Here is a 12964-nt window from a genome sequence, read left to right on the forward strand (position 1 = left end):
TTCGGAAAGTATAACAATCTCTGCTTTGTAATTTCCCTCATGGAAAACAAGAGCAAAGAGACAAACTAAAATACAGCTAACTGAGACGCAACTTGGTATACTAAAATTAACCTAGGGATTAACATCAATCGAACACCTAAGAGGTGAGCACCCTCTGAAAGGGTGAAACTTTGCAGCCCCATGTGCAAAAGATTGAACTGAACAGCTTTGAATAGTAAGGCAACGACCAGCCAACCATAAATGAATAACAATGATGTGTTTTACGTAAGACTTCGTTGCCAAAAGATATACCGTATGAAATATGTTGGGCACGTTGACTCTCACTTTTCGAATAGATTTGTAAATGGCGAGAGTCATTGATTTGAGCTTTTCTATCGAATCCAGGATGTTATGTACATAATGCCCCAAACGAAAACTGGCCTGTTACACGTGATATGACAAAGATGATAAAATGTTTCGTGTCGACGACCGTGTGTTCGGAGTAGCAAAAGAACAATATAATATAACAGCTAAACCAGGGAGCTGGCCAAACAACCTGTTAGCTATCAAACAACAATGCTTTGTTACGTAATATTACGATGACACGTGTCCCCATTTTAGCACACAATAGTAATGTTACTAAACGAAATTCACGTTTGAATCGCAAACGTTTCGCTCTTGGAGCCGGGGTAGCAAAACTCAAAAGATTGTTACGTAAAAGACTCTTCGTGGTGTTCAAGCCAGTTTTTACACGTTTCAGAACGAATAAACAGCATTGAAATTAACGAGGGAAGTGGAGCAATAACCCGTCACCCGTAGGCCGTGTACTGTAGCTGCCCTTGTCCGGAGCAGTTACTACTACGTATGTCCATAGGAGGGATTATACATGCAACGACGACCCCGAAAGAGATGCTTGTGTATTATACAGATTTCATTACGACCAGAACGAGTGTTTGTCTTGTTGGTTTGTGCTTACACTGACTTACGTGTCTCGAGGGCTCCTGACGCAAAAATGGATGAGAAAATGACGGGCATGATCGGGCAGTTTATCAGGTACGGCAGAGACGTGCATCCCGAGGCATTGACTAAACTTTACGATGACTGGGCGGAAGAGGGCAGCTATGACAAGGTTAGAGAATTCATAGCTCATTTATTCTCATCTATCAACATCGGAGGCATCGTCACACTAAATACAATTGCAGGAATTTCTTTTGCGCGCACGCTATAACGTATAGGCAAGAATTCCTTTGGACAGCCACCCCGCCACCCCATACCCTTGATATCTAAAGGCCGTGTCACACCAGCCTTGCGTGCGACTTGCAAAGAACAATTTTGACTACCCGGTGGTCCCCGTAGATGATCCGCACATGACAGTACATAGCATGTATCTCAAAAGTAGTCGCCCAGAGGTGCGCACGCATATTTTTTTTACCCGCAACCGTGTTTAGGCCCTGTCACACCTTTCCGGGCAAGCTACTCGGGCTTGTTACGTGTAGGGATTTTCTAGCATACCGGACATTCCTGAGGGCGGAAAAGGATTTGTGCGAGTCAGCGCATGTGTCTTACTTGCTGGACGCGTTATACTTGCGAGTATACTGTGTGACCTTTGTACCAGTCGCGTGGGGGCTGACAACTCAGTGAAGGAATTCCTCTAATGGAATGGCTGAAATCTCACAGAATTTCATTATCTTGGCTGCATACGGGACTGCGAAGTACCTGCGTGAGAATTGCCTGGGAAGTACTTCCGCTAAGGGTCTCCTACTGGCGTTCTGCGTGGACCTCTACGGGCATTCCCGCGACTCACCCGGAAAAAGTTTTGGTCATGCTCAAAACTTGGCTGCGGTTAAATCGAACTACGCGCTAGATACTGTCAGGTGCGGACCAACTGCGGAGAGCTCCCGGGGAGTAAATTTGTTTCCCCGCATGTCAAGCCGCAGAAGTTCCCGCGTACGGTATGACAAGGCATGAATGAAAATTGCAAACATTCTTGTTCGCCCGCTGAAAATGTGCTAAGTGCTGGAAACTACCTCCTCGCCACAAGCCCGCGTAGCTTGCCCGCAATGGTGTGACACGGCCTTTATGCATGGGATGCACGCACGCACATTTGGGTGGTGTCCCAAATGGGACGTTTGCCCATATGTTTGTGACCCCTTTCACCAAAAATCAGCGAAAGGATATAGGGTCCTGCACTACAGTGTGAGCCCATTGCATCTAGAAGTGGTATATTTTAATTTTTCAGTCAGCATACTGAAAGCACACTGGATTCGTCGTACTGCAGCGTATCCGCAAACTCCGTGACTGATTTCATTTTTACATCAGCTACAAACGTTTTTCGTCAGGCCTATACATATTAGGCCTATACCTGCATTATTATAGTACATGCACTTTTATTTGTTTGTTTGCATTTACAGATGAGTATAATTTCATTGTGTATCATAATATTCGTCTTATCTCCTATACCACTGAGCCTCGACTATTTATTATTACTATAATCAGGTTCCGTAAGCTGTTATCCATGTCAGTATTAGATTATCTTGATGTGCGTGGAATGAGTATTGTAATGGAATTTGAAAGCTAGATTTTGTGTATTAAAGGAGACCTCGTCCGGATGATTTTCAGACTTTTACATTTGAATAACTACTATAAATTAGTTGTGCTGAGTACAGAATTTCGGTGTTATTTGTTTATTCATGGACCTACCACACCCGTGGACATTCATCAATCGTTAATTCATTCGTGCACCTGTTTCTGTCAAAAGCGTCACAAAAACATTTTGAACATGTTTTCCTGCTTTGATCCAGTCTTGTCCACCAACAGCCAGCCTGGATAAAAACAAGACGGCGCTTTGAGAAATCTTTAAGAAAAAAAAGTGTCCGCTTCAGTAATTACCAATTTTGTGACGCAAAATTTGTCCTTGTTAGAGGTTTGCTACTCCCCATCATTGGTGTTTATTCAAAGGCAGTTGAGTCTGAAAAGACACCTCAGCCAAATAGGACCGAAATGAGGGAAACGGTTCTTTTGTCAGTGACGATGCACAATTACACAATCGTCATTGTCCAGACGTCTGAATGTACTCATTAATAAACACATGATCAGGTGGTGGTGGTGATGATGGGATCAAATAAAGACCGTTCATAGTATAGTCCATGCGTGTGGTAGGTCCATGGTTTACTGGTTTCCCTGCTCAAAGGCCGCAATAAATTCCACAAATCTTTACATGGAGTTGTCGAGTTATTCATTACATGATGTTAAATGAAAATCGTCTTCGATGCCCCTGTAAGTATAAGTGATAGAAGAGTATACTTGCTTTTCATTTAGGTCATCCAAAATGATTTGTGGATTGCTTTCATGTAAACTGCGGTGCTCTCTGTGTTGTAAGATTTACCCATTAATTATTAGCTGTGCTTCTCTGACGAGCTAGTTCATCCTTGCTTTCGACCTCGCGTCTGTGTCCTTTCTTCCGTCCTCGCTACATCCTTGCTCTAGGCTGCATTCACATAGAAGTATACTATTCGGGTATTCGGGCTCGTTTTTCGAGGGCACACGAATAGCTTGAATCGAACGATAGGATTTCCTCACACCGGTTCACATAAGAGGGCACTATTCGAAAGAACCGAATAGCTGCGAAAAGTATAGCAAAGTGGGAATCGAGCTTGTTCGATTTTCTTGCAGCGTATACCGTCTCTCGTTTATGAAATAATGACAATTTTGGTCTGGATTTGCCCTTTAGGCTGCGTTCACATAGAAGTTTTCGGTATTCGCTATTCGCTATTCGCTATTCGCTATTCGCTATTCGAGCACCGAATACACCATCACCCGCACCGTCAACTCACCATCCCATGTAGTGAGGATTTCTTCCTCCTACATCGCAGCAAATCTTATTAACAATTTCTAAACTGCATCAGAATGTCAGTCTACATGCTTATTTTTGATAACGGGCAAATCCAGACCAAAACTGTCATTATTTCATAAACGAGGGGCGGTATACGCTGCAAGAAAATCGAACAAGCTCGATTCCCACTTTGCCATACTTTTCGCAGGTATTCGGTACTTTCGAATAGTGCCCTCTTATGTGAACCGGTGTGAGGAAATCCTATCGTTCGATTCAAGCTATTCGCGTGCCCACGAAAAACGAGCCCGAATACCCGAATAGTATATTTCTATGTGAACGCAGCCTTAGCAAAAATAAGCATGCAGACTGACATTCTGATGCAGTGTAGAAATTGTTAATAAGATTTGCTGGGATGTAGGAGGAAGAAATCCTCACTGTATGGGATGGTGAGTTGACGGTGCGGGTGATGGTGTATTCGGTGCTCGAATAGCGAATAGCAAATGCCGAATACCGAATAGAATACCGAATACCGAATACCGAATACCGAATACCGAATACCGAATACCGAATACCGAATACCGAATACCGAATACCGAATACTTCTATGTGAACGTAGCCTTACGGCCTCGCTATTCGTTCTCGCTCAAACCAAGGAGCTTCAAATCTGGCAACCTCGCACACTGACCTAGCCTTTTGTCAAGGCCCTCTCGCAAGCTGAGTGGGGTCCTCGCGCTGGCGCGCTCGGCTGGGCTCGCTTCGGCCCATTACAGCGAGAGGGCCTTGACAAAAGGCTAACACTGACCTGGCATGCTGTCTCGGCTGTCCGAGCAAGTTCTGGAAAGAAACACGTGGGTTTTATTTGACCTTGTTAATGAATTCACTCTCGGCCTTTTGATGTGGTCCGGTCGCGTGCGACCTTCGTCATACGTCGCTCGACATCGTTGTTACGACCTTGAGTTACGTAAGACAGGGACTCTCGATAGATTGAATTTAGCCGCTGACCTTAGTGAGGTCAACCCGCTGCAGCTATAAACACGGGAGTCTCGTGGGTACTTTTTATCGGGAGAACTTGAGTTGCAGGAGGAAACCTTTCGGACTTTCAAATCGAGTTTCCAAAGAGATTATACGGCAGTAACTTTGGTAGTGTAAGTGTTCAAAAGGTTAACAATAAACCAACTCTGCGTGAAGCCCTCATTATGCGCTGTATCCTCCAACTGAAGTAAAGGTTACCACAAACACAATAATTTCATTGAATCTAACCACACGGCCACGCCACCACATAGACATTCAAGCATAAAAATTCCGATGTAGGGCTGGTTTTGAAACGCAAGAATTACGCTTGCGCCAGAAGGAAAATTCTTTACAATATTTTCATTTGTTGGAATGTTTCATTTTTTACAGACTATTTGTCTCTACTGCATAAACATATGTATTTATAAAGATCATATTCTCTCAACCTATGATGTGCCAATTTATGAAGGGAGTATAATTTTCAAGGTCGCAAAATGGGCACTCAAATTAAGGACGGATCCGCTGCGGGACGTATGGCTTATCTCTCGATTACTAGTAGCATTCATTCAGTATGCAGGACTTTATATACCTACATAATATACCTATGGATGGTTCTGAACGCAGGCCTTATATTCAGATCGAGATTTCATCCTTCTTGAAATAAGCTGGGTCATGGCCAGGTAGAGTGGCGTCAAACTTAAACTTGATGGATTCGTCATTCTAAAACACAATGTCAAAGCTGTAGACACTGGTTTTTTGCTGAATTATCCAGGGTTCCCTAATGCGCATGTGGAACGATTTTTTTTTCTTGTAGTGGTACACTGTAAAAACATTGGTGTTAGATTTAACACCATGGGTGTTAAATCTAACACCGATCAAACTTCAGTAGAGGACCACACCCACAGGTGTAGAAAATGCACTGTGATGGTGTTGAAAAATGTTCACCTGACACTTCGTGGTGTTAATTTGACACTGCACTGGTGTTATTTTGACACTGTACTGGTGTTAATTCAAAAATGACACCACATGGTGTTGATTTGATATTTGTTGGTGTTAATATCAATGGTTTAACACCCGTCCAGCTTCAATAAGAGACCACACCAGGTGGTGTTACTGTGGTGTAAATTTATTTTCAAATTTTTTCAAAAATCTAGTATTTTAATGTAAAATTCTTGATCGTCTTGTTTAAATTAAAAATCAACAAGAAGTGCAATTACTAAGAAACTCTTCAAAAAACAGTTTTATATTTGGAAATGACACCCGGAGGTGTTAATGTAACACCATAAATGAGCACCGAAAATTTAACACCAGCTCGGTGTTCACTATTTAACACCGGACTTTTTGCAGTGTACGTGATCTAAAAATATGCAACTTTTTACCATGTCCTCTTGTGCGTTTTGTTACTCATATCAAACCTAAACCAGGCCTAAATTACACATGCAACTGAAGAAGATACATTCTGCACTGGACACGCGGACGAGAATCTTCTCATTAGAGTGTAACGCATACCAAGGACATACTGACACACGGAGGCTACTGATCTGTTTTACTCGTCTCTGTTTCAGAATAGGGGTGCTATAGGCCTACATTACGCGTACGATCGTTGAGACGCTGTCATATTCTATTAGACCTAGATATAGCTATCATTTCGCGGACACAACCACCTGCACCCATAGATGGTTTATTTGAAAGGGTCACCCCACGACCTCGATACCCACGGGTCATACGGCCTATCATAGGCTGCGTTTATCAACTTTCCCCTGTTTAAACGACTTTCGAAAGCCCTTTCGATAGCCCTTTCGATAGCCCTTTCGAAAACCCTTTCCATAGCCCTTTCGAAAGCCCTGTCCACTCCCTGTACTATTAATGTGCCGCTTGTTTTCGTCGGCTGCGTTTATCAACTTTCCCCTGTTTAAACGGCTTTCGATAGCCCTTTCGATAGCCCTTTCGAAAGCCCTTTCCATAGCCCTTTCGAGAGTCCTTTTCAAAGCCCTGACTGCCTTTACTATTAATGTGCCGCTTGTTTTCTAAGAAGGGACGGCGAAAAGCAGTTACCATCATAAAGTCATTTGTCTTCCTTTGAGAGTGACGAGTCATGATACAATGCCACATGAATCAATCTTCCTATCTGTGAGGCAGCTCCAGTTTAGCACATACTTCAAATATTTCTGAGTGGCGGCATGAGACATGGGATCAAAGGGAATGAAACTGTTGTTACTCTATTTCTTAAACCTTGTTGGTGAAAGAAACACCTCCTTGTTCCAAGCATATGCGTGCATTACACACAGCTGTATGTATACACCTGTGTACACGTACTCGTGTGCACTTTACGTGGCGCGCGTCTTTTCAGAAACCGGAAACGCATGGTTGCGTAACCGGAGTAGGGCGACCTAAAGGGCTTTCAAAACAACTTTGCGTTTATCAATTCGAAAGGCTTTTGCAAACAGGTTTCTGATAACCTGTTTAGGAAACCTGTTTGGATCGTCACAAATTTGGGGCTTTCGAAATGGCTTTCCTAACGGGCTTTCAAAATAGCTTTGCGTTTATCAACTCGTGAAAATTCCTTCAAAGTTGTTTGGATAACCTGTTTCTGCCGAGAAAGGAGAGTTGATAAACGCACCCTTTCGTAAAAGGCTTTCCTAAAGGGCTTTCAAAACAGCTTTGCGTTTATCAACTCGTAAAAATTTCTAGAAAGCTGTTTGGATAACCTGTTTCTGCCGAGAAAAGGAGTTGATAAACGCAGCCAAAGATAGACATTGAAAAAAGGTCCACTGGACATACACACACACGAGTCATACAGCCCCCGAGCTGTAGATGCTAGGATCACAAGGTCCATGAGCTCGACACTAGGAAATAAAGTTCCATCAGCTCGATACTATAGGCAAAAAAAAAAAAGAAGGGGGGGGGGGGTCTGCAAGCACGACGCTATGTAGAATGTAGATAAAGCCCCGTGGTGTAATGTCCAGCTTGTGGGCCTTTTTTTTTTGCCTAGTGTGAAAATCGTAGACATTGTTTGCCTAGGGTCTATAGCTCCCGGACCATGTACCAGGCAGACCTATGATATTACCAGAAGTCGACTGCGTGGACATTGTCCTTTAGGGGAGTCGTAAGAAAATTCCATATGAAAATAGACTATTTGTGATTTAATCAGATGTGATTTACATTTAATAGCAAAAACAAAATCCTTGCCTGGCGTATAACCCTTTCAAGCTCGAGAAGTGGAGAATTGAGTATTGGCATGTATTTAGCAGGAAAGGTGCCCTGATGACGTGGCATAGTAATCGTGCTGCTATCGAGTATGCATTTACGAAGCCGATGATGTTATATGGAAAACATATAAAACGAGAAGGTCGAATTCATTTTTTTCGTCCATCAATGCCTGCCATTGAATGGCATAATAATGTTGCAAGGTATTAAAGCGTTTGTCGTCGTTTTCGACAAAAGCCCCCTTTTTTACGTTTCATTCTTCTTCTTTCATTTATTTTGTGGTTGATCTTGTTGTTGCTGCTCCTAACTTTGATACGGCAAGCAGAGTGTTTTACATGATCCAATGATAATAATGTTTGATAGTGATTGAAGGAAAACCTTGCCTAATTCTGTTTCGAAGATTCATGAAGATGCCGGCTACAAAGGACCGACTGCTGTGGCGAGAAAGCTGGACACCCTGCTCGGGGACAAAAAGAATGCCAGAATATTAGACGCCGGCGCCGGTACGGGACTCGTCGGAGAGGAGGTCAGTGAACGCTGAGGCGTCATATCGTGTGTGTGTGTGTGTGTGTGTGTGTGTGTGTCTGTCTGTCTGTCTATGTGCGTGTGTGCGTGCGCGTGTGTATGTGTATGTGTACATTTTGGGATTTTTCTAAAATCCCGTAAATGAGGATATCCTGCCGAAATCTTGAGCTCATTAAATTGTTTTCACAATTCACAATTGCGACGTGTGCGAATTCCATTCCACTTCCATTCAATTCAGTTCGATTCAATTCAATTCAAATCAATTTTACATATCTTTAGAAATGACATCATAATTTGAAAGATGTGAAAGATGTGATTTTCGGTAATGTATTCAAATTGTATGCCTGCTATGTTTTGAAAGGTTGCCCATAACAACCGTAAAGTCTGCCCCAGAGACTTGCCCAACCTAGCAACAATTAAGTGAATTCCTGCCTATAAAGCTTCATTGAAGGGAACAGGCGAATGAAATGCTTAGGAAAATAAACATTCATAGATCATAAACATTACAGAAACGGTCTTATTGAAAACAGAACTGAATAACATAATTGCCTTATCCAATTTGCATACTTTAAGAGCCTCGGAAGTTGAAATAAACTTCATATGCTGAGTCCAGTTTTAACTTCTGCCGGATGTCTACTGTGCTGTATCTGAACTTCTACTTATAAATTAATCAATATTGTGACCAGAGCTACACAAGCTGTCTCTCAACTGCATTCTATGACGTCATATCGGGTAAAGTAACTTAACTCCTTCTTTGATCCAGCTTTGCAAGAGCGGCTTTACCAACATCTGCGCGGTCGACCCTTCTCAGAAGCTTCTCGACGTCTGCAAATCAAAAGGATGTTACACGGAGCTGATCAAGAGCTTCATCGGACCAACACCACTCCTTCTGAAAGACGGTTAGTAAATCACGAGAATTCTTCAAGACCGCGGCAATCCAGTGTTAAATTTCATAATGTAGTGACGTACTCTGCAACATAATGTTGTAAGATTGAATGGAATTGAATTGAATTTATTGCCACTTTTTGGGATGAAACACCCTGATCAGCAGAGCTGGTTTCTATAGGGGTCCACAATATATCAATTAAAGACTTACAAATATATCTGTTAAAGTTAACTCAAAGTCACATAAAAGTATATGGGATCTTATAAACTGCAACTCCAACTCCAAAATTAGTGAAAAATCATTTTCACTCAATTCACCCCAATTTCACTCCAAAATCACTCTTGTCTGTTATTCACTCCATCAAGAGTGATTATTTTCACTCTTCTCTTTCTAGAGAGTACCATTTCTTATGTCTAAATCCATGCTTCCGAATTCCAAATTCAGACGAGTCAGTGTAATCCTGGCAGGAAAAAAAAAGTGCAGATACTACTGATAGGCAATCATTACCGAGCTTGGAATATTGATTGCGTAAAATGGTGCTACAAAAATGAATATCCAAGGTTTGATATTTGTCCCATGAATTAAGTTTGGTCTCATAAATACAGGATAACGCAATACCTTGATATCTTGGATGAAGGAAATCAATATTTGTTAAGGATACGCATAAGGCCATGACTTAGGTCATCGCTCAGAGCGGAAGCGGACAAGTGAAGGAAAGCACAAAGATTTGGGAAATATGATTTATCATGTATATTGTCAGCCCCCCAAAAGTCGATAATGATTCAGTTATCGGTGCTCTTGTAACGCCATTGTTCATGATGCTGTGGATGTTATTAGTAGAATTAAAGGTGTGGTACAGTTTTGGTGGAGATGAGAATTGGACTTTTAACTTTTTGCAAGATACCAAGAAAATACTTATGAAATAGCACAGAGCATACCATTTTAAGAAGAATTTATAGTTTATTTGATGAAAATCGGGTACGGAATGACTGAAACATCCAAAAACAAAGTAAAACAAAGCGATCGTAATAAAAGGTGGGTCCCACACTTTATTAGAATCGATCTCAGCCATTTCAAAACCAATTTTCATCACATGAACATTGAATTCCTCATGGAATTACATGCTCTTTCATATTTGTTTTCATCAGAGGTTTCTTATTATCTCACCAAAAAAAATGTTAGAAACCTGAAATTAAGTCTCAACCAAAATTATACGATCCTTTTAACATTCGATTCAATAGAAGGGAACGTAAACCTAAAGAGCAATGTGGATTGAGTGAAAGCAGCAACATTAGTAGAACACATCAGTAAAAGTTTGAAGAAAATCGGACAATCCCTGCAAAAGTTATGAATTTTCAAAGTGTTGATGTTGGAACCGCTGGATGAGGAGACTATCAGAAGTTATGATGTATAAGTGGACAACAATATAAAGAAAATATAAAGAAAATTCCGCAAAATTTTTTCATGAAAATTATAAATTCCATCAGCTTGATACTGACATATGTTAAGAGTAGCAGTTACTCCCACTGCTTTCTGAAATTGGTTAGTCAATGCTCTTTCATAATGCTAGAAAAGTGAATTTTTGTTGAATTTTCTTTATACAGTATTTTCTTAATATTATCGTCCCTCTAGTAGTCTCCTCATCCAGCGGTTCCTACACCAAAACTTTAAAAATTCATAACTTTTGCATCGATTGTCTGATTTTCCTCAAACTTTCACTGATGTGTTCTACTAGTGAATGTTGCTGCTTTCACTCAATCCACATTCCTCTTTGGGTTTGCTTTCCTTTTAATTGCAAATTCTAAGTCACGATGTTACAAAATGAAGAAATTGATCGCAAAAATGTACAAACGTATTTAATTATAGTCCATGATCAGATAGCGAAAAATTTCCAGTGAAACCTAACAAAAATATTTTTGAAGTTATAATAAGAATATCTAAAATGTGTTATTATTATTTCTCTGTATTTCACCAGCTTTATTTATAATTATTTCCAAGAAAAGAGAATGGAGTTAATCATTCAACTTTTGCAGTGATTATGTGGTTTGACCTCTCTCTTCCAGCTCCCCCCCCCCCCCTAGTTTGACTTAAAGGCTTTGTGTGATTTGTTTGATGTGAATGTTTTACCCCTTCCGAATTAGATTCCTTTGACGCTGCTGTGTCGAGTGGTGCGTTTCTAGCCGGCCATTGCGATGGAAGCAGTCTCAAGGAGCTAGTGCGATTGGTTAAACCAGGTAAACATTGGTCACAAGATATGTATGCCAAGTTGATCAATATTAAGATGAGAATGGCTATGTTCAGATGCTAATAAAGCACATTAATGTCGATTTGAATTAGTCTAATATGTTCAATTTTTAAAGGACTATTTCACCCTTATAGAAATGTGGATTGAGTGAATGCAGCCATATTAGTTGAAATCATCAGGGAGAGTTTGAGGAAAATCGGACAGTCCGTTCAGAAGTTATAAATCTTTGAAGTTTCTGCTCAATTACTGCTGGATGAGAGACAACTATTTCTTGTGATGTTACATTGATTGTGTAGAATGACGAACAGAAAATATAAAGAAAATTTAACATATTTTCACTTCCTCTCATAATAAAAGAACACTTGACTTGCCTCTTTCAGAAGGCAGGGGGATGATATTTCCCATATGGCAGTGACAAGTCGAGGAAATGAGCACTTAAAAAAAAAATTATAAACTAATTGTTAAGTTCTCTTTATATTTTCCTTATATCGTTCTAGGCATGTGACGTCATACACTGTAGTAGTCTTCTCATCCAGCAGTGACTGTGCCGAAACATTATAATTCACAACTTTTGAACGGATTGTCCTATTTTCCCCAGTCGTGTCTAACTACAGAACTTCTTTTGCATTTACAAAGTACACGTGAATTATGATGATACAATTAAATCTTTACATTAATGCAATTCTGTTTTGTTTTCGACTTGAAACAAACAAGGCAGCATCATGGTACATGTACTACCGTGGTGACGGATCGCATACACACACATACGCACGCACACTCACGCACACACACACAAACAACCTCTCTCACCTCACCTATTACGTGCAAAACTAACCATATCAGTAAATCCAAAAGAAAACAATTTTTTTTTTCACGAAAGGAAAAAATCGTCTCAGTTTCTATTGTTTGTGTGTACGTGTGTGAGTGTTTTTTCCCAAACACTTTCCACACTTTTCCCAACCCCCAAAACATCATTTGTGTTCAATTTAGGCCGAACATATGTCAAGTAGCAGTACTCTGACATGTTAATTTGTTGTGAAAGACACGTGACATTACATGTAATGCATATACTCGCACCTGCGTTTACATTTTGTAACTGGCATTAGCTCTTCGCCGTTGCTTTTACAATTTCGAAAGTTCACATAATCATTAAGCACAACTTTCAGCATATCAAATCCATTGCTTCTCAAGCAAGAGTTGTTTTTCCTAACCGTATTTCCTGCCATGAAAGAAAAAAATAGATGTTGAATTAAATGAACACGCCGTATTTAATCAAATC

The 12964-nt window shown here is 40.7% G+C and overlaps 1 protein-coding gene across 1 annotated transcript in view; it reads left to right on the forward strand.

Moving 5' to 3' along the window:
• Nucleotides 1-12964, forward strand: part of LOC139712377 (steroid 17-alpha-hydroxylase/17,20 lyase-like) — a 55360-nt gene that overhangs the window by 27003 nt on the left and 15393 nt on the right. The window contains exons 2-4 of the mRNA XM_071624203.1: nucleotides 8430-8555; nucleotides 9318-9453; nucleotides 11582-11674. Coding sequence (XP_071480304.1) covers nucleotides 8430-8555; nucleotides 9318-9453; nucleotides 11582-11674 — 355 coding nt within the window. The remainder of the gene's footprint in view (nucleotides 1-8429; nucleotides 8556-9317; nucleotides 9454-11581; nucleotides 11675-12964) is intronic.

This window comes from Diadema antillarum, unplaced genomic scaffold, assembly GCF_040938485.1.
Source record: "Diadema antillarum isolate AM-2024a unplaced genomic scaffold, OU_Dant_1.0 seq00001795_RagTag, whole genome shotgun sequence".
In the NCBI taxonomy this organism is placed as follows: Eukaryota; Metazoa; Echinodermata; class Echinoidea; order Diadematoida; family Diadematidae; genus Diadema; species Diadema antillarum.